General features: G+C 63.3%; 1 protein-coding gene across 4 annotated transcripts in view; it reads right to left on the bottom strand.

The window, feature by feature from the left end:
- Positions 1-3,883: 3,883 nt before the first annotated feature.
- Positions 3,884-19,315, bottom strand: part of ZFPM1 (zinc finger protein, FOG family member 1) — a 68,585-nt gene continuing 53,153 nt past the window's right edge. For all 4 annotated transcript variants that reach the window (XM_044931152.1, XM_044931153.1, XM_025268519.2 and 1 more), the window contains exons 4-10: positions 19,180-19,313; positions 11,645-11,747; positions 9,888-10,097; positions 6,464-6,697; positions 6,165-6,260; positions 5,935-6,081; positions 3,884-5,774 (exon numbers count right to left, since the gene is read on the bottom strand). In XM_044931152.1, the coding sequence (XP_044787087.1) occupies positions 4,006-5,774; positions 5,935-6,081; positions 6,165-6,260; positions 6,464-6,697; positions 9,888-10,097; positions 11,645-11,747; positions 19,180-19,313 (2,693 nt within the window). In that variant the 3' untranslated portion in view covers positions 3,884-4,005. The remainder of the gene's footprint in view (positions 5,775-5,934; positions 6,082-6,164; positions 6,261-6,463; positions 6,698-9,887; positions 10,098-11,644; positions 11,748-19,179; positions 19,314-19,315) is intronic.

The following is a 19,315-nucleotide window of genomic DNA, read 5'->3' as shown; positions in this document are numbered from 1 at the left end:
TCCCACAGGGTCAGGGCGGAGTGTGGCAGTGACAGCTGTGTGGCAGCAGAGGGGCCGCGGGCCCGGGTGCTCCCTGAGGGAGGGTCAGACCGCAAGCACATCAGAGAAGGGTCCCTTCTCTGGATGCTGCTGGGGACCTCCATCCAGGACTGCCACTGGGCGTGGTTCCAACCTGCAAGCCCCTAGTGAACAGGACCCCGCAGAATCCCAGTCACCTGCCCTTCTGAAGGGTGGAGGTCTGGGCCCGGCCCCTCCTAGCTGCGTCCTGCACCAGCAGAGAGGCCCCTCGGCAGGGCCGTCCCGCACCCATTGGGCTGATCAGAGAGGCGCGAAGACTGGTGCACCTGCCCTGCAGGCATTTCTCAAACTTGCCAGAGAACAATGTGCTGGCAGCTGATCAGTGCTGATTCCCAGGCCCTGGCCTGTTCAGCCAGTCAGGGGCTCCACCGGCTTGGGTGATGGGATATGGCCATCCTGGAGAAGAGTGCTCATGGGAACTAGGAGCTGTCCCAGAGAAACTCCCTCCTAAGTGGTCCCTGGGGCGGCTGGGAGGCCCGTGGTCCATGCTCTCAGCTGCTGCCGGTGTGAGCCAGGCGAGGGTAGGCCTGTGAGCGAGGCTGGGCAGGGGTCAGGGGAAGCCGGGTTGTGGATGGCGGCCGTGTGTGCACTAAGCTGTGGGGCTCCCCGCACCAGCTTGAGTATGGCCGGCCATGTCCCTCCTGAGGACAGCGGTGGGGGCAAGGCTGTACCTCCAGGGATACTGCTGGGGCTCTGCCTGGGGACTCCCACCTTCTCCCACGCACCCCGACACGCAGGGCCAAACCCTCCGGGCTGCTCCCGTGCCGGCCAGTCCCCTCTGTAGCTGCTTCCCCTTCTGTGGGGACCGTGCAGCTCCAGACTTGTGGCTGCGAGCTGTGCGCTGCCTGTTCTCCATTCCCTTTGTGCTGGGACTCACCGCCGCCGCCCACCCTTCAGGAGACAGGGCAGCCTGGCCAGCAGAGCTCCTGTCACCTGGCCTGCTGGCCCACGTAAATGAGTCGCTGCTGACCCCTAGTGCCAGAAACGTCCATAGGCAGTGATTCCTGGTGCCAGGCTGTCCCCAGAGGTGTGCAGGCAGCACTGGCCCCGGGGTGCCCAGGGCTGTGGAGAGCAACGACCTGGGTGAGGTTTGCACACACGACTCTGGGTGGGCGGCCCAGTTAGGAGGAGCTGAGGGTGGCCTGTGGCCTTGAATGTGGACAACACGCTGTGCATACTGTGTATGCAGTGTCGTCTGGTCAGATCGGGCCTCGGGGGTGAAACTGGCTCAATGTGGAGGGGTGCCCAAAGGTGGGAGAACAGGCGATGGACAGGCAAGGCCGGCTTTGTGGAGGCTGTGAGGTGGTGGGGAGTGCTCTTTTCCCTTCCGGTCCTTTCACTCCCCCAGCTTGTCTGATCACGTGCTCCTCCCCAAGGCCAGGTGCCCAAGAGGTAGTGGTCAAGGCAGGTCAGGCTGGTGGGGGCGGGGGAAGGAGGTAAGAAAATAAAACCAGGAGATCCCAAGAGTGACCGCCGTTCTGCGGAGAGGACCAGGTGTTAGGATGCAGGGTCAGGGAAGGTCTCTAAGCCGCATGACAGGAGCAGCCCTTCGCAGGAACAGATGGTGAGGAAGGGCTGGAGCAGCGTGAACAGGGCTTTGGGGGATGGCCTGGCGGCTACCTCTTTGCAGCAGGAGCCCCGAAGGCCTGAAGCCGGGTGTGCCGCCATCTGGTCTCCCAGCCACTCGTCCTGGCAGTGAGGGGCGGTGGGTGCTGGCCGGGGAAGTGGCCAGTCCATCAGATGGGGTTACGGCTGGAGGCACCTGTCCCTAGCAGCTGAAATGTTTGGAATTGGTGGCTGGGGGAGAGCCGAGGCAACCTGGGGGCCAGAACGGGCAGAGGTGGGTTTGGTGGAATCACAGTTGCTTCGACAGTGAGGTGTGAGTAGATGAGGGCGCCACTGCAGGTCTGTGAATGCGCAGGTGTGGGAAGAAGACGTAGGGGCGAGAATTCAGTCTTGGATGAGTCAGGGCCCTTGAGGGCCACGTAGTGGGTGCACAGGTCGGGCCAAGGGGCATGGCTGGGCTGGAGAGAGGTAGGGCCATGGGAACTCACGTGCCCGCCCATGAGGGTGAATGGAGAGCTGCGACTGGGGGTGGTGGCCCTGAGCCCTCACAGCTGGGGTTGTTTGGGAGCATCGTGGCTCCTGGAGACTGGTGTCCCTGGTGGCACTTGCGACTGTGGTGGCAAGTTCTCAGGGAGATGGGGGTGGCTCGAGGCAAGGTGTGGGCAATGGGGTGGTCCTAGGAGGCTGGGTGGGCTCAGCACTGGGGACCTTGGCTGGGCAGAGAGCTTGGCCTGGTCAGCAGTTCAGGCCTGGGGCGGGGTCGGAGGTCGGCTCTGGGCCCTCAGGACGGGCTCCAGGATCCTGCAGCGCACCGCACTCAATCTGTGGGCGTGGACCCTGAGGCCCTTTTCCAAGTGGTGCTGTCTTCCACTCGTGCAGTGAGGGGTGGGAGGGTGGAAGACGCTGACCCCATCCTCCTGCTTTGAGCATCTGTGCTCATCAGCACACAGGGACATTTACCCTGCCTGAGGTTTAATGGCCTCTGCCTCACGTGGTCCCACTCAGAGGTGGAGCCTCCAAAGTCGGTGCAAATGAGGTGCTGGGCCTCCCCTTCCCCAGCCTGGGAGGGCAGGGGTGGGATGGTCTTCATAAGGGGGACATCTGCCAGGAAGCTAGCTGGCTCCCCGGGGGCCCTGACCAGCAACTCTGGTCACACCCTAGTACTAAGGGTCAGCCAAGAGCAAGCGGGAGGGGGCTCTTCTTGTCCTGACACAGGTTCCTCGGTCTTCCACCACTGAGGACTGGGTGGGATGGAACTTGCCTTGGGCAGGAGAGTGAGTCTGGGTGTGTGGCAGGAAGCCTTTCAGATATTTGGAGGAAGAAAAAGGCCTTTTTTTTTCTGGCAGTAGGCTACCAGGTCTGAGCAACTTCACTTTCACTTTTCACTTTCATGCATTGGAGAAGGAAATGGCAACCCACTCCAGTGTTCTTGCCTGGAGAATCCCAGGGATGGGGGATCCTGGTGGGCTGCCGTCTATGGGGTCGCACAGTCGGACACGACTGAAGCGACTTAGCAGCAGCAGCAACCAGGTATGTTGTATTTGAAAAAGACATTGTGTACCTCAAATCAAGGGACACCAGGCTGGAGGAAGCCCACGACACCCAGCTGCCAAGTGCCAAGACCACAGCTGGATGCCTTGCTTGGGTTTGGGCCAGGTCATGGTCAGCCATGGTGCATGCAGCCCCCACAGCACCAGCAGGACAGACTGGGAGTGGGGTGGCCCCAACCTCGTGCCCACTGCAGGACCACAGGTGCCTGCTGCCTCCAGTCCAAGAGCTGGCTCTTCTCACGGAGCACTGTGGGCTTGGGGAATTGGCTGCCCATCTCCCTTCTGCCCCCATAGGCCTTGGCAAGCAAGGTGCTCCCATCCCTGGATGCCTCGGTGGCCTGTGACCAGACAGGTGGCATCCAGCGATCAGCATTGAGCAGGTGGAAGAGCTGTGAGCTGGCCAGGATGAAGCTCTTCTCTTTGGCATCTGGTGCCCAAAGGAGAGCTTCTGGCTGGATCTTGGAGGGCAGCAGTGGACCAGGAAGGCCAGCACCTGCTCTCCCCGTGCCCCAGGGGCCCGGAGCAGTGCCATCAGGCCCGACCCTGGGCGAGATCCAACTCTTAAGGCCACTAACCATGTGACTCTGGCCTGCAGTGGCCCGTGTGTACTCAGGGGTGGTGCTGGTCCTATGTGCGCCCACCCCGTAGGGCCCTCTGCTCAGAGAGAACTAGGCTGCTCCACCACTGTGCTCAGCAAACTGAACTTCTTTATTAAGTGCCAAGGTCCAGGCGGGCGCTGCCCCCTGCAGCCCCTCTGCCGAAGCCTGTGCGTGGTTTCCCCGGCCCCTGCAGGGCAGCAGCAGCCAGGCGCTCACTTCACGTGCTCGGCCGCGTGGGAGGAGCAGTAATACTTTTTGTGGGCGATGAAGGTGGACAGGCTGCTGAACCTGATGTTGCACAGGCGGCAGTACCTGTGGTTGCCGTTGGGCACAGGGGCCGGCGCTCCCTGGCTGGGGGTCTGCACACCCTTGTCCGAATGCGAGGGGGGCGTCGGCACCGCCTCCGGGGACGCGGCTGGGGGCGGGCCGGGCCGGGGGCTGCTGGCAGGCGGCTCCTGCAGGTCCTGGCCGTTGAGGCCATCGCGGGGAGCAGCGGGCGAGGGCGTCCGGGCCTCCGCGCCTGGGCCAACTAGGGGCTTGCCCAGCAGCAGGCCGTGCGCCAAGCGGAAGTGCTCGATGAGGTCGCCGCGCACCACGCCGTTCGGGGGGCAGTAGGGGCAGACGACGGCGGGCGGGTCCTCGGGGGCCGCACGCAGGCGGCGCGGAGCGGCGGGGCACGAGAACTTTTTGTGCGCCAGGTAGGCCTCGAGGCTGTGGAAGCTCACGCGGCAAGCCGTGCACTCGTGGTAATCGGCCAGGGCCGCCAGGCCAGGCGCAGGGCCGGGGGCGGCTGCTGGAGCCTGGCGTCGAGGCTTCTTACTTAGGTCGATAGGGCCTTCGGCCGCTTCCGGGCCACTTCCGCCTCCACTTCCGCTTCCGGGCCGCGGCGATGCGGGCGGCGTTGGGGCAGGTCCGGGTGGCGTAGGGGCGGAGCCTGGCGCGGAGGGAGGGGCGGGTCCGGTCAGGGGCGGGGCAGGTCCGGCTAAGGGCGGGGCAGGCCCGGCCGCGTGCAACTCATAGAGCTTGCGGCGCCTGCGCGTGCGCACTGGCGGCGCCGAGGGCGCAGGTGTCCCGGCTGGTGCTGGGCGGCGCGGCGGCGGGTCGTGGCGGGAGGCGCAGTAGTAACGCTTGTGCACCGTGTAGGTCTCGTGGCGGCTGAAGCGGATGTTGCAGGCCTCGCACAGCGTCCGGCGGGGGTCGTCGTCCTCATCCGCCCCGCTGCCCGGGCTAGGGCTGCCCTCGCTGCCCCGGCCGCTCGCGTCAGCGTCTGCCTCGGGCGTGGCTGCGCTCCCCGCCTCGTCCTCGCGTGCCCCGGGACCCGGCGACGAGCGTGGCGCCTCGGCCTCCGAGGATGGCGGGGCAGGGGGCACGCGAGGCGGGGCGGGGGCCGCCTTGGGCCGGCGGGCTGGGGACACGTCGTCGGGCGGCCGGCGGCCAGAGCAGTAGAGGCGCTTGTGCACGTAGAAGTTGTTCACGTTGTTGAAGGTGATGTCGCACTCGAAGCACGTGGCGCCCTTGGGGGCCCCCGCGAAGAGGCCTGCCGGCGCGCCCAACCCCGTACCCGCCTGCAGCCGGCTGTGCACCAGCTCGGACATCTTGGCCAGGATCTCGGAGGCCGGTGGCGCCGCGGGCAGGTGCGGCAGGAACAGTGCGCTGGGCCCTGGGCTGGAGCCGGGTGTGGGGCTGGAGAGCTCTGCTTTCACCCGTGCGGGGCCGGGGCTGGGTGGTGACGGCGTTCGTGAAGGGGCGAGAGGCCCTGGCTCTGCCTCGGGCTCCTCTGCTGCCTCCACCTTGATGCTCCTGGGGGCCGCTGGGGGCTCGCCGCCGCCCCCGTTCTGGGGAGCCGCTCTAGCCTCTCCGTTGGTGGCCTCGGCCAGGGCCTTCCTGTCCACTCCTGGTGAGGGGGTGGGCGCCAGGCCTAGGTCGGCAGAGGCCAGGGGGCCATGCAGTGCCGTGTGCTGCTGGAAGGCGGCCAGACTGTCTGTGGGGAGAGCCCAGAGGCCACCTGTCAGGGCTGGAGCAGGACCTGCCTGGGGCAGACCTGAAGTGGGGAGGGTGGGAAGGGGGAATGGGGCTGGGCAGACGTGGTACAGAACCGAGTCTGAAACCGCCACCCCTCTTCCTGGTTCCCAGGGGCTCACCTGCGGGGAGCTTGGCAGTGGGGTGGCCTGTCCCTGGTGAACAGATCTCAGCCTTAGAGCCTGGCTGGCAGACCATGTGGTTGGTCACCAGGTGGCTGTAGAGGATGTCCCTTGTGGTGGAGATGAAGCCGCAGCTGTGGCAGACTCCTGCAGGAGGGCCGTGGAGTCAGGGCCCTGGGCAGCTGGGCCCCACCAACCCTAACCACGGCCTCCATCCCCACCCTGCTTACCGGTCAGCGTGTCTGTGTGCACCTTGAGGTGCCGCTCACAGTTGGCCTTGGTGGTGAAGGCGGACAGGCAGATGAGACACACGAAGGGGCGCTCTCCTGGAACACAGGCCTGGTGAGGGAGCCTCACTGGCCAGAGACCCCTCGGCTCTTGCCTCCCAGGACCCTGGGGTCCGTGGGAGGCAGCAGGGAGTGGTAAAAAGGACCACCCAGGCACACCCGTGGCTGGCGTGCAACCCCAGGACAGGCACGGTGAGCCTGGGTGGGAGGACACCGTGGGGGGGTGGGCGGGTGGTGCTCACCACTATGGCTACGCATGTGGATCTCCAGGGAGCTGGCGCTGGGGCAGCTTTTGCGGCACTGGGGGAAGGGGCAGACCCGCTCGTTGGGGTAGGTCTCCTTGGGCTTCTCATCCGGGGTGGCCACGGCAGGGGAGCCGGCACCCTGGCGGCTGGCACAGTAGTAGAGGAGGTGGGCTTGCAGGTTCCGCTCGCTACGGTACCAGATGCCACAGTCTTTGCAGGGAAAGATGTCTTCTGAGGGGACGAGAAGGCAGGGGAGAGTCGGACCCAGCCTGAGGGGGTGCCCCGGCAGCAGTGTGGCCACCTCCCACCCAGGGCAGGCATGGCCCTCTGCAACATGAGGGCTGTGCCGCGGGGTCCTCCAGCTCAGGGGAGCGAGGCCTGTGACCTGGGCTGTGCCTTCTCAGGTGTCCCTTGGTGACGCTGTGTCCCCTTTCTGTGGATCTCCAGGATGCCATGGGGACACGTGGATGGGGTCCCCCAGGACAGCCCTGCACTGCTTTCCAACAGTGAGCTCCAGAAGGAGACGCTGGGGTCTCGTGGGTGCCCACGGAAGGAGTGTGGTCAGTGGGGATGACAGGACATGGGGGACGGCCTGGAGCCGGGTGCCCACGGAGGAGGAGGAGACAGGTGGGTGGGCATCCAGGTGCACGTGTCCCCAAGCGCTGGGGGCGGGTGGAGGCCAGGAGCTGCGGGGAACCAAGAGTGTCCAAGTCAAATACACCCCCCACCTGATGGCTCCGTGTGTTACTGGTCAGACTTTGCTGACTCACCACACTTAGCCGTGTGGGCTGCCTCTGCGTTTCTGGTTTATGGGAGTGTGGCCTGTGGGGGTAGACCTGCCAACTGGTGAGGGTTTCTCTGATGGGCGCTTCAGCAGCCCTCTGGTTCCCAGAGATCCTTGAGGAATGTCCTGTCATTTCTGCCCTGCTCTGCGGCTGAACCCAGGGAGGGGGAGGCTTTGTTCTGTGTCCTGACCTTGATGTGGGGTGGAGGGGCCTGGGACCCCTTCTTGGGGTTTTAACTTGCGTGGGTTAGGATGTGCTCCTCGCCCCGCTGGTTGGCAGTTACTTTAGAAGTAGCGGCCTCTCCACCGCCCGTGGGTGCTGCCAAGCTTCCACCTTCTGCCGCCTCTAAACCAGCAGTCCCCAACCTGTTTGGCACCAGGGGCCAGCTTCATAGAAGACAATTTTTCCAGACGGGCGTGGAGTGGGGATGGTTTTGGGATAATTTAAATGCATTACATTTATTGTGCACTTTATTTCTACTGTTAACATCAGCTCCATCTCACATCATCAGGCATTAGATCCCAGAGATTGGGGAGCCCTGCTCTAAGGAATTAAGTACCTGTCTGTGGGGTGAGGTCGTCCCCTCATGCCCAGTATCTGCAGTTTTTCTGGCCCCAACCTTCCCACTGTGTTACCGCTGGTTTTCAAGTTTCCCTTTTATTTGGGGGCCTCAGGGCAGCTCTGTTCTCTTACTAGCGGAGGCCTGGAGCTGGGATCCAGATCTCTAGGGCCAGCGGTGGGCTTTTGGTATCTGCAAGCTCAGTGCTGGGGGATGGGGGTCTGGCTGTGGCACGGGGAGGGGGTGGGAACCTTGGAGTCTCAGGTGAGCCCTAGCCCTGAAACAGCGAGGATGGTCACAGTCCCACTGACCCAAGGTGACCCGAGTCCTGGCTGGACGCAGCCCTGTGACCTGCACAGACACCTCGAGACAGGCATTAGCTCCACTCCTGTCACAGGTGAGAAAACTGAGGCTCCCAGTGCTGGAGTCTCAGGAATTAAACTGGGTCTGATTGACTTTGGAGCTCAGGGTCTGAGGGCCGTTCTAGACCACCAGCTGGAGACCCACTTGAGGCTGGGGTGGGGTTGGTGTAAACTTGATAGCGAGCCCACCATGGCCTCACAGATGAAACATCAAACTCAAGGGGAGGGAAACCGAGGCCCAGAGAGGCTGCCTCTGGGCTGGCTCGAGAGGAAGTCCTCCAGCACTGGGGCTCCTGGCAGGCTCCCCTTGAACAGAGGGGAGACAGGCCTTGCTAGGCAACGGATGCCATTTCCTGCCCTGGTGCAGTGGCCATCCTGGCCCCTTAGAGACCCTTCCATTCAGCCTCCCTCTTTCCTGAAACTTTGTTTAGATAAGACCCCTCTGTACTCACCACTGCCCTGAGCCCCCTGCAGGACCCGTTCTCCCTGGGGCGGTGGCCTTGCCCTGTCGAGTACAGTCCTTCCACACAGGCTCTGGGCACGGGCCTCCTGCCTGTGCTTGTCCCCCTCCCTTCTGGTGACACCCGCCTCACTTGGCTGCAACTGTTTGGGTCATGGTGTCCCTTCCAGTGCCCGCAGATCCTGTCTCTCCCTGGGGCCTCATCCCGCCCAGAGCTCCCCACTCTGACTACACCCTGAGTCCCAGCACCTGTCCACTTAGTGCCCAACAGGCTGCTGGCTGGGCCCTCCTCCCTGCCTGTGATGCCCTGGCCTCGCGCTGCTGCCTCCTCCCCCAGCGGGCCTTTGGGCTCCCACGCCTCTCCAGTCTGCCTCGGTCCCTCCACTGGCTGCAGGTCACCATCACATTTAACCTGCTTAAGAAAAAGGCTACTCTTCTCCACCTAACAGCCCTGCGGTTTTAGAACTACATTGGATCCCTGACTTAGCGACTGCACACACATTGCTGCCTGAAAGCCTTCTGCTGGGGTCATGTCTCAGAAGGGACCCCAGCCCTCACATGGGACCACCCTCGGAGTCTTGCTCTGGCCAAGGTCTTGCTGGGCCGTCCGCCTGGCTGCCCTCCCTGGTCTGCGGGTCTCCCAGGCACCCGGACTGAGGCAGCCCTGGCCAGTGCCCACGTCACAGCTTTTCTCCCATCGTGAACCTGCCCGTGGCTACCTGCCTTAGCCCTGGGAGTGGTGGTGGTTCCCTCAACACAGGCAGGTCCCTCCACTGCTTGGTCTGGCGTGGACATCAAACAAGGATTTGAGGAATAAGCAAGTCCAGACCCTCTGCTGGTCGTGGGGAGGGTCCCTCTGCTCCAGCTGGTCTTACCGGTGGCTTTGTCCTAGAGGACACAGCTGTGTCCCTCGCAACTGGGAGGTAGGGGTGGGGCCAGTACCTAGTGGGTGAGGGCAGGGCTGCTGCTAGGCCCCCAGGGTGGGCGCATCAGAGACCCCCACCCCAGCCCCACGAGGCTGCTCCGATTGCTGGCCAAGTAGGGGCTGAAGAACCTGTGTGTGCCAGGCATGCCGGGTGAAAAGCCCCCTCACCCATGGGCTGCATCCTGGGGCTCCCCCCGAACCCCACTGCCAGGCCCCTGGAGCACATGCCCTCCTCTGGTCAGCTAACAGACCAGGTGACTGGTCCCTGCAGATCTTAAGCTGGGGACCCCTTGCAGTCTAGCGGGGGCCGGGTGGCAGTGGGTTACTCACTGTTGACGACCGCGGTTGCGAGGATGGATGCCATGCCAGCCTGCTGGGGCAGGAGCTGGATGTCGGGGTGGGAGGGGGCTGGGCTCTCGGGCTCTGCTGGCTCCTTCTTCACAGGGTGGCTGGGGTTGCTGGGGGGCTTGGCCACCAGGAGCACTTTCAGCTGTCCACCTGCAGGCACCGGCCTGGTGAGCCTGCACCAGAGGGCTTCATCTGTGGGGGAGGGCAGCTGTGACGCGGCAGCCCGCAGCTCCAGGCCACAACGGCCGTGCCTCTGCAAAGACCTCCCTCCACCTCCCCAGTCTTATCCTCCTGAGCGCCTCTGCGCGGCCCCATCTTAAGACACCTGGGTTCCGCAGCTGGGCATGGGGACCAGAGAGAAGCCATACCAGGTGGGCAGCTGTGGCCAGCTGGTTTCCATGGTGCCCCCTGCCTCCTTGGGGCTCCTGAGTGGTCCCCTGGGGTGTGCCTGCTCTTTTGGGCCTCCCTGCACCAGCCTGTCTGAGTGGGAGGGCCCTTTTCCAGGAGAGAGGAGCCGAGCAGCCCGGAGGGCTGGGTAGCCACTCACCAAGCCCTGGAAAGGCCTCACAGCTTGGCCGGCACGGCTGTTTCCACAGCAGCCTGCAGGGGGCAGCCGCGGCTAACAGGACTCAGTCCAGCTCAGAGGCTGCCAGGAGCCTGCCTTCCCTAAGAGGCAAGGCCCCAGGCCACCTTATGAGAGCATTCAGCACCCCAGGGACCCTTGTCCTACCCGGGCAGATGCGCCCTGCTGACCAGGCCAGGCAGTGCTAACCAGGCCATTTCCCAGTCAGGTGTCCAGGCCCCTAGCTGGTCACCTGCTGCCAACCCAGGCCCTCCAGTGCTCTCTGGGCCCTTAAGAGTACCCTCAAGCAGGGAGGAGGGGTGGGGGTCCTCTGGAGAGGGGTACATGTGGCCATGTTAGCCAGATCCATGGGGTCACCACAGGGCAGAGGGAAAGCTCAGGTCCCTGGGTGCTCCTGGGGACCCCACATGGGGAGGGGCTTGGGTGGGTGTTGGAGCAGCAGCCCAGCCTGGTCCCCTCCTGCCCCCAGAACACTTAATTCATTGCACTCAGGCGATGGTGAGGGGGACACCCCCAGAACATTCTACCAAAGTGGAGCCCCTGTCGGGGAAGGAGGTGGGTTTACTGTGGTCAGCAGGCACATGGCCCTTCCAGGTGGCCACACTGGTGGATGACCCTTGCTCGGGTGTAGAACTTGTCACAAGTCTGTCCCCCCACCCACCCTGGGACCAGAGCCTCCATCTGTAATGGGAGGTCCCCTGCCTTGACACCCAGATTGTCACACGCTGGGAAGGCTGATCTGGGCAGACCCAGGCAGGCAGGACCAGGACACCAGGGGTGCCAAAGGACCCAGCCTGCCCCCCTCCCTCGAGAGCCACTCCTGGACGGCACAGGAGGGGCATGGGGGCGAGTGCTTTCCTTGTCCTCACAAGACAGAGGCCCCACATGGACCGGCTGGCCCTTGCTAGACCCGGCAGCCCACCAGGCCTGGTTCCTCTGCTGCCCTGGTGGTCTCCCAAAGGTCCTGAGGGCAGTCCTGGCCTCACTGGGGGGCTGCTCCCCCATGCTCGGGCAGATGCCTGTCCAGCCCCAGACTGACATTGATCAGGGCATGGCAGCAGTGGCCCAGGCAGGCTGGTTTGCCTTTAAGGGCTGCCTCAGGAAAAGCACGACCCCCCTCCTCCGGAAGCTGTGAGGGAAGCACCAGGATACCAACCCTTCCGGTAGATCTCCGCGTTGGCCTCGGCCTCAGCCAGGGGCTGGGGCAGTGTCCTCAGCCAGCAGGCCTCGTCCTCCAGCAGCAGGGTCAGGGCCGGGCTCTGGGGGCAGGAAGAGGGGTCAGCAAGCACTCAGTCATGCTCCCGGACACAGCAGAGAAAGAGGTAGACCAGGAGCGTTCCTCAGGGACCACGTGGGCAGAAGCCTGAGAGTCCACCCCATGGGTGTGCCAAGCACCGTGCTGGCAACAGGCACACCGCAGGGAGCCAGCGCCTTCCACGGGTCAGGCGCTGGGTTCACTGGGGAGCTGAGGCCCAGAGAGGTTGAGCAGCTCACCCAAGGTTGCACAGACAGACCGCCATTCGCTCCAGCCGCCCCCTCCCGAGTGGACTGCTACCCCAGGCGCAGGCTGCTGGTGCGAGTGAGCAGGGGACTGGCCTGGAAGAGACGGCATCATCCCTGTCTTCCCTCCCAGCCCTGGGGCACGCCGGTGCACCTCTGTCCAGTCCATTCTGGGGCTGGTAGGTGGCGGACATGTGAGGAACCTCTGCCTGGGCCCAGCAGCCCCACAAGGTCCCCGGGCAGCAAGACGTCCCCCTGCCTTGCTGGCTGAGTCCCAGCGTCCCCGCGGCTCCCAGAGCATGGTCAGCCCCTCGCCCCCACCTTGCTGGTAGCACCCTCCTCCCACCTCACAGGTGAGGGAAGGGAAGGGAGGCAGCTCACTCCCCCAGTGGCCTGGCCTGAGAGTCCGGCCTTTGAAGTGCCCAGCGGGAAGCAATGCAGTACAGACCTCGCCCTGCTTGGCCCCAGGAGGTTGGAGTGACCACTGCCGCCCGTCAGGCTGCAGCCCCAGGGCTGGGTGGGTTCTGGACTGCTCCTCTCCAGTGGGACGGCCAAGCTCAGCCCCTGGGCGCCGTGTGCAAACTGTGCTGAGCTAACTCTAAGAACGTGTTATCTGCTGCCCACTGGATGGGGACGTTTGTGCACCCTGAGGCACCTGTGGCAGTTGGCCAGGATGCTATGTGGTGGGATGTCTGGGGCAAGTAGCACTTGGAGGGATCCTCTGATGGGTTGTGGGCACCACCATGCCTGGTCCTAGCCCATGGCTTTACTAGGCTTTGCCTGCAGGGACCACATGGGTTCCAGAGCTGGGTACCGGGGTGCAGTCCAGACTCCCTGACTGGGAGACTTGGGAGGGCACTGGCCCTCAATGCACAGCGGCCTCATCTCACTCCTCTGCGCCATGCCCTCATCCTGTGTTGGGCTCAGGCAGCCCGGCCAGTGGACTAGCTGCAAGGCTCAGTCGTGGAACAGTCGAGTGGAGAATAGTCAGCCGGTGGGTCACAGGAGTGGAGCTGGCCAGCGCCATGCCCACACTGCCTGGGCCCCAGCGTCTCTGCAGACAGCGATGCCTGGAGCCTGCATGCCCCCTCGACCGACCTTGTGCTGCGCCTTCTCTTGGGGTGGGTCACATCCCTCTGTGTGACTTGGTTTCCCCTGGGGTACCGGGTAGTCACCGTTGGTGTGGAGCCCCCCTCACTTTGGACAGTGCCTGCCTGGCAAGTGAAGAACAGGAGCACGGCCATCCTTGCTCATCCATTCCCTCTGGCTGGCAGGACACAGCGGGCAGGGGCTGTGCCTCTGGGCCCAGGAGGCCACCAGGCCGTCAACCGCCAGATGTCAGCTAGAGGCGACGGGTGCCACCAAGGAGCTGGCTTTTGAGGGCCAGCCGCAGAGCCAGGGGTCTCCCCGCTGGGAGGTTTTTGCTGCCCATAGCTGGGGACAGGCTGGGGCCAAAGCAGAGCGGGCGCAGCAGCGAGTGGCCAGCGGCTCCCGCATCCTGGCTGGCCCGACCTGGGCTGGCAGCTTGCAGAGGCGGGGGCCTCTCCGAGTCTCTAATGAATATTAATGAGTGGAGGAGGGAGAAAAAAATTAATCTGCCTGATCCTCTGATGGGTGCTGCGGTAACGATATGAAATCTAATTATTCGTCCCAATATTTCTAAACCCTCAAACTGAGACTGACAGCCTCCCGGTCGGTTTAGTGCTTATCACTCCCGGGAGCGGCGTGTTCGCGGCATGATAAAAGCACAGCCCTGCTGACGCTGCAGAACCCCCGATTCTCCACGTCCGTCCACGCGGAGGGCAGGAGGCAGCGCCATGTTCCTGGGGGCTCTGTGCCTCCTGCCAGAAGCGGCCCCTTGCCTGGTGGCTGCCCTGGACTGGCTGGGCGCCCATGAGGGTGGTCGAGGGGCAGGGGACATGGGGACCCCATGCCTGAATCCCAAGAGGGAGAGGGGCCAGGAGATCCAGGGTTAGGACCCTTCCCTCTCATTCCCTTGGCCCTTAATACTCTGGGGGAGCCTGGCCCCCACTTACATGGGCAAGGCTGAGCCCATCACCCCTGGCCTGCCCTCCTGCGCTTGGACCCTAGGGGTGCAGGCACCAGCACCCCGCCACAGTTTCAGGGAAGGGAGCATGCCTCCACCCACCGTGTCCCGGGAGCTGCAGCCTGCCCCCGACCCAGCCCTGGGTGGTGAGGACAGATTTCAGTCTCTGCCCTCCCTGCTGTGAAGGGCCGGACACGGTTCGAGCTGCCCTAGTCTATCTTTTCTTCTCCCCCTCTGCCCCCACCCTAATTCCAGGCAGCCTTGGGACACAGCCCTTTTCTCTGGTGGTTGAAGGTCCTGTGGGCAGCAGGGTGTGAGCCTGGCCCTTCTGCCAAAACTATCAGAGACGTGCTGCCTCCCCTCCCTGGGCTCCCCCAGGCTCACTGCTGGGTTTGGGTCTAGCTCGCTCTGGACAGGCTAGGTCCAGAGCGAGCAAGAAGCTTGGTTTCCCACCCTGCCTTAGCTGTGGGGGTTGCTTGGTCCCTTCCTGACTAGGCCTCCCCACCCAGCCCCGGGATAGCGGGTGGCCCCTTTAAATTCTCTGGGTGCATCTGAGAACCCTCCTTGTTCCCCCAACAAAGAGGTCAGTGTCTGGGTTCTGTGCCCACTGATAACCATCAGAAACCCTATCTCTACCGCATCCGCTGTGACAGCCATATCTCAGGCTGTTCCCAAACCTGCCTTGCGTCCGTGAAGCAGCGTCCAGGGGCGGCGGGGTCCTGGCTCAGGGAGCCGGACGGCCCGTGGAAGGCCTCCCAGGGCACTGCAGGTAGGCTCGTGGGAGGTCGGTCGCAGGCTGTGGTGGGCTCTGATCAGGCTGCACCCCTGTCCTGTCAGTCTGTCCCACTCACGTTGCCAGAGGCGTCCCCACCCAGGGGGCGGCTCAGGTGTGTCAGGCGAGAGAAGCCCAAGGGACCCACCGTGTGCCATGCCCAGGCTGGGCATCTTCCCTTAAGGATCATTCCCTATGGCAACCGCAGGAAGCGGGGCCTCACCAGGAGGGCCGTGGTCTGGTGCACTGCAGCACCCCACCCTCTGGCCAGGGCTCGTCCTGCTGAAAGTTTGGCTCTGCCCGGCCATGACCACTGATGACAGCCTTTGGGGGAGGTCCTGTGGGGAGAGCCGCTCAGGGCCTGTGGTGCCCGAAGGCCCAGCCCCATCTGCGTGGAGCCAGCTGACCTCATGTCAGCCTCACAGGCAGGGGCTGCCTGCCCAGACCTGCTGCTCCTCCAGAGGGTCCCTCCTGTCTCTCACTGACGTCACGGTGGCCTTGCAGATAAAGTGGATGAGCTCTGGGAGGGCAGCTGGACAGATAGATGGATGGGTCAGGTTAGTGCAGGCCTGCTGGTTCGCTCATCCAGCCACCATCCATCTCCCCTTTCACGTGTTTACATAGCTACCTATCCATCCACCCACCCACCCACCCACCCACCCATCTTCTGCCTGCCCACAGATTCACCCACCTGTCCATCCACCTTCTAACTGCCCGTCCATCTTCCATTTATCCATCCATTATCCATTCATCCATCCACCATCCACCTGTCCATTCATCCGGTACACAACCTTCCATCTGACATCTACCTGTGCACGCATCCATCCATTTATCCGTCCAGTGTCCACTCACCCTTCCATCCATCCTCGTCCATCTACTATCCTTCCTCTATTATCCATCCACCTTCTGCCCATACATCCAGCACTTAACCTTCTGTCCAGCATCTATCTGCCTGTACACACATCCATCCAGTTATCTAGCCAGTATCCACTCACCCTCCCATCCATCCACCAACACCCTTCCATCCACCTCTGCCCATCATTCTACCATCCAGGTCATCTGTTGGGAGAAGGCAATGGCACCCCACTCCAGTACTGTTGCCCGGAAAATCCCATGGATGGAGGAGCCTGGTGGGCTGCAGTCCATGGGGTCGCTAAGAGTTGGATACGACTGAGTGACTTCTTTCACTTTCCACTTTCACGCATTGGAGAAGGAAATGGCAACCCACTCCAGTGTTCTTGCCTGGAGAATCCCAGGGATGGGGGAGCCTGGTAGGCTGCAGTCCATGGGGTCGCACAGAGTCGGACACGACTGAAGCAACTTAGCAGCAGCAGCAGCAGCAGGTCATCTGTCTACCATCTGCCTGTCCGCCTATCCATCTGTCCCTCTGCTTATCCTCCACTCATCATCCTCTTACCCGTCTACATACCCATCCACCACCCATCCTGAACGTTTCTTCTGCATCTGAATACAAGTTTTACACTGCTGGGCTTCCAACCCCTGGGTTTCCAGCGAAGGCCCCAGTTGCATCCTGGGGTACCTTGAGGTCCCACAGCGAACCAGTTCTTGACTCCTGGCAGGCTCTGCGTGCTGTGTCCTTTCCTCGGTCCATCCCCAAGGCCTGGCGTGTGCGGGGACGCCACCGTGCCTCCCCTCTGCAGGCAGCCTAGGCCCAGGGCAACTGTGGGAAAGTGCTGCCACACCCCAGAGTTGCCCCTCTCCCACTTCGTCCTCCAAACAGCAAAGACAAGCTGCGTGGCGGGCGATGGGATGGTCTGGGGTGGGAGGTACGCGGGGGAGAGAGCCGGGCCCATCAACTGAGCTCGATAAGGGGCCTGCTGGAACGCTAGCGAAAATATTTAGACAATAAATGAAGTATTGGAGAGGCACGTGTATCTTTAAGAAATCAATCATCTTGTACGCGTGTCTGGACACTTGGCGCCAAGGCAGAGATAGTGCCTGCTGGGAAGATAAGGGTTAATCAAGGATTTAATTCTGCAGGAGATAAAGCCACAGGCCGAGCGGGCTGCCCTTCCTCCCTGGGCTCCTCTGCACGAGCCTCAAAGGAGCGCTCCCTGGACACTATCTCCCGGCCTGGAGAGGGTTTCCAGCCTCACGCCAAGTCTTCCCAGGCTGACCTGTGTCCTGGGCCCAAGGAATACAAGAACCTCCAGGGGGGAGGCTGCTGGCGGGAGGGGAGGGCCCGGGGGTGGGGGTGCAGTGGGGATCCCGGGGCTCCAGTCCCCCAGCCCCACCTTCAGGGGTCTCTGCTCTTTGGTCCTGGTGACTGTATCACGTTACCCACCCTCTCGGGCCTCAGTTTTCTCATCTGGACATTGGGAACAGCAGTGCCTCCCTCAGGCAGGGCTGGACAAAGTGAGGGGCCAAGTCTAAAGACGGGCGCCTAGCAGTTGTGTCTGGAACACACAGCTGTCCCTTGGAAGGGGCTGACCTTCCCCAAGGAAGGAGCAGAGGGAGAGGTAGGGTCCTGCTCAGGACAGACGGAGGGCGTGGTCAGCCTGCCTTGACAGTCACGGAGCTTCCATCAGCGCCCCCCCTAACAGCTACCCTCTCGAGGGTAGGCTGCTACTTGCATCCGTCCAGTGACAGGGAGCTTCCTGCCTGTAGGGACTGCGGTAAGCACCGCAGTCTCAATCACACAGTGGAGCCAAAGTCTGGCTCCTTCCAAGGAGCTGAAATCCATGCTGGAGCTCTCGCTGCTTCCTACCTGCTTGTGGCCATGGGATAGGAGGGTCGCCCTCCACAGGATGCTGGCCATGCTGCCCTGGAGGTGTGGCTTGGGGTAATCGCCGCACGTGTATCGCCTCATTTAACCCGCCCAGCAACTCCGGGAAGCCGGCTTCCCCGCCTTACAGAGGAGCTGCTGCTCTGCCACCCTCTTCACTGCCGGGAGTGCAGGCTCAGGCCTCAAGGACCCTACGGGACTCCGATGTGTCCCCCTGAGGTTCCCTGGGCTGAGGAGACAGCAGCTCAGAGAGGCGGGGCACACGGCAAAACGGCCACAGGGTAGGAGGCCCCAGGGTCCGACCCTGTGCCATGGGGATGGCCTGGCCTTGAAGGTGGGCATCCTGTGTCCTGGGCCAGCCTCCCACCACCTCACTGAGCTGTCTCCAAGCTCCTGAAGCTCAGGTCCCGATTCTGAGACCTCTGCCCCAGCATGACCCACAAGCCCAGGCTTCACTTCTCACCAGAGTGGCTAGGAGCCATGAGCCACCGTGGAAGGGCATGGCTGGGGATTCTGCCCATGCTCCCTGCCACAGGCACCGCGCCTGGGCCTGGTTTCCTCTGCAGAGAAATGGGCTCTGTTGGGTTGGAGCTGATTAGAGCTGTGGGGAAGGGGAGGGGGCAAGCCCACCCTCACAGCCCCGCACTGCCCCTGAAGGCCGACCAGAGGCCCAGCACCACAGGGCACCTGCTGGTACCCTGGATCCAGCCTCACCTGAATGCCACACTAGCAATCGCAAGGGGCTGGGCCATGGCTGCGCCTGCGCATGTGGGGCACCGGGCCCTGGACTTGGGGGGGCCAAGCTGGGTGCTGCCTGGCCTTCTAGGCCAGCATCACCATGGCTGGAGGTGTTTCCCGAACACTCATCATGCACAACCTCCCTCCCCACCCCATTCTCATCACAGCAGGTGCCCACTCCACCGCCCATACACCAGCCCACACAGGTTCTAAAAGGAGCACTTGTGCCCCGTGAGAGGACGCCGCACCGACTCGCCTTGAGAGGGCACCTCAGAAGTAGCCCTGAGACAGGTGACATGTCCCCCAGTGGTCATCAGCCCGCACTGGAGACGCTCGGGCACCAACAGCGCCCTCTCCCCGTCGTCAGGAGGACCCACAGGCATGGGAAGGGACGCATCGCTCACCCTGGGTCGCAGCTGTATCCAGAAACCCACCTCCCTGGCCACTGGGGGTGGCCCCACCCGTGAAGCCCAGTGCCGGGGCAGCGCCGCCCGCCTGCCTGGGCACAGGCCAGGCTCAGGCCCAGCACTCGGTCCCTTGCTGCTTCCTCCCCTCAAATGCCCTTCCCTTTCTCTGCCTCACCAACTTCTCCTCCTTCATTGAAGGCCCACTCAAAGAACCCTCCCCCAGGCAGCCCTTCCTTGGTCGCCCTGAGGGCTAGAGCCCCACACCACCTCCCCCAGGCAGCCCTCCCTGTGCTCCCACAAAGTTACCTCTTCCCTTCTCCCCTGGTCCCAGCACCTCATATCTGTATCTCCTGACCTGTTTCGAGAGGCAGGAGCTCCTGGGCGGGGGTCTAGCCCAGGCCTGCCTGGCTCAAGGATTGAAGGGCCTGTACCCCGGGCTGAACACCGCCTTGGCCCATGCGGCTGAGATTGGGCTACTTACCAGTTCTGCCTGCCCGGGGGACAGGGCTCCGGTCTGGATGCTCCCGCGGAACGGGCCCCAGGACAGGCCCTCGGTGAGGCTGCAGCGAGCCCGCACGCACCTCTGTCCGTCTTGCAGCAGTGGCTCCAGCTCGTCT

This window comes from Bubalus bubalis, chromosome 18 (assembly GCF_019923935.1).
Source record: "Bubalus bubalis isolate 160015118507 breed Murrah chromosome 18, NDDB_SH_1, whole genome shotgun sequence".
Lineage (NCBI taxonomy): Eukaryota > Metazoa > Chordata > Mammalia > Artiodactyla > Bovidae > Bubalus > Bubalus bubalis.
This window is presented reverse-complemented; position numbering and strand designations above follow the sequence as displayed.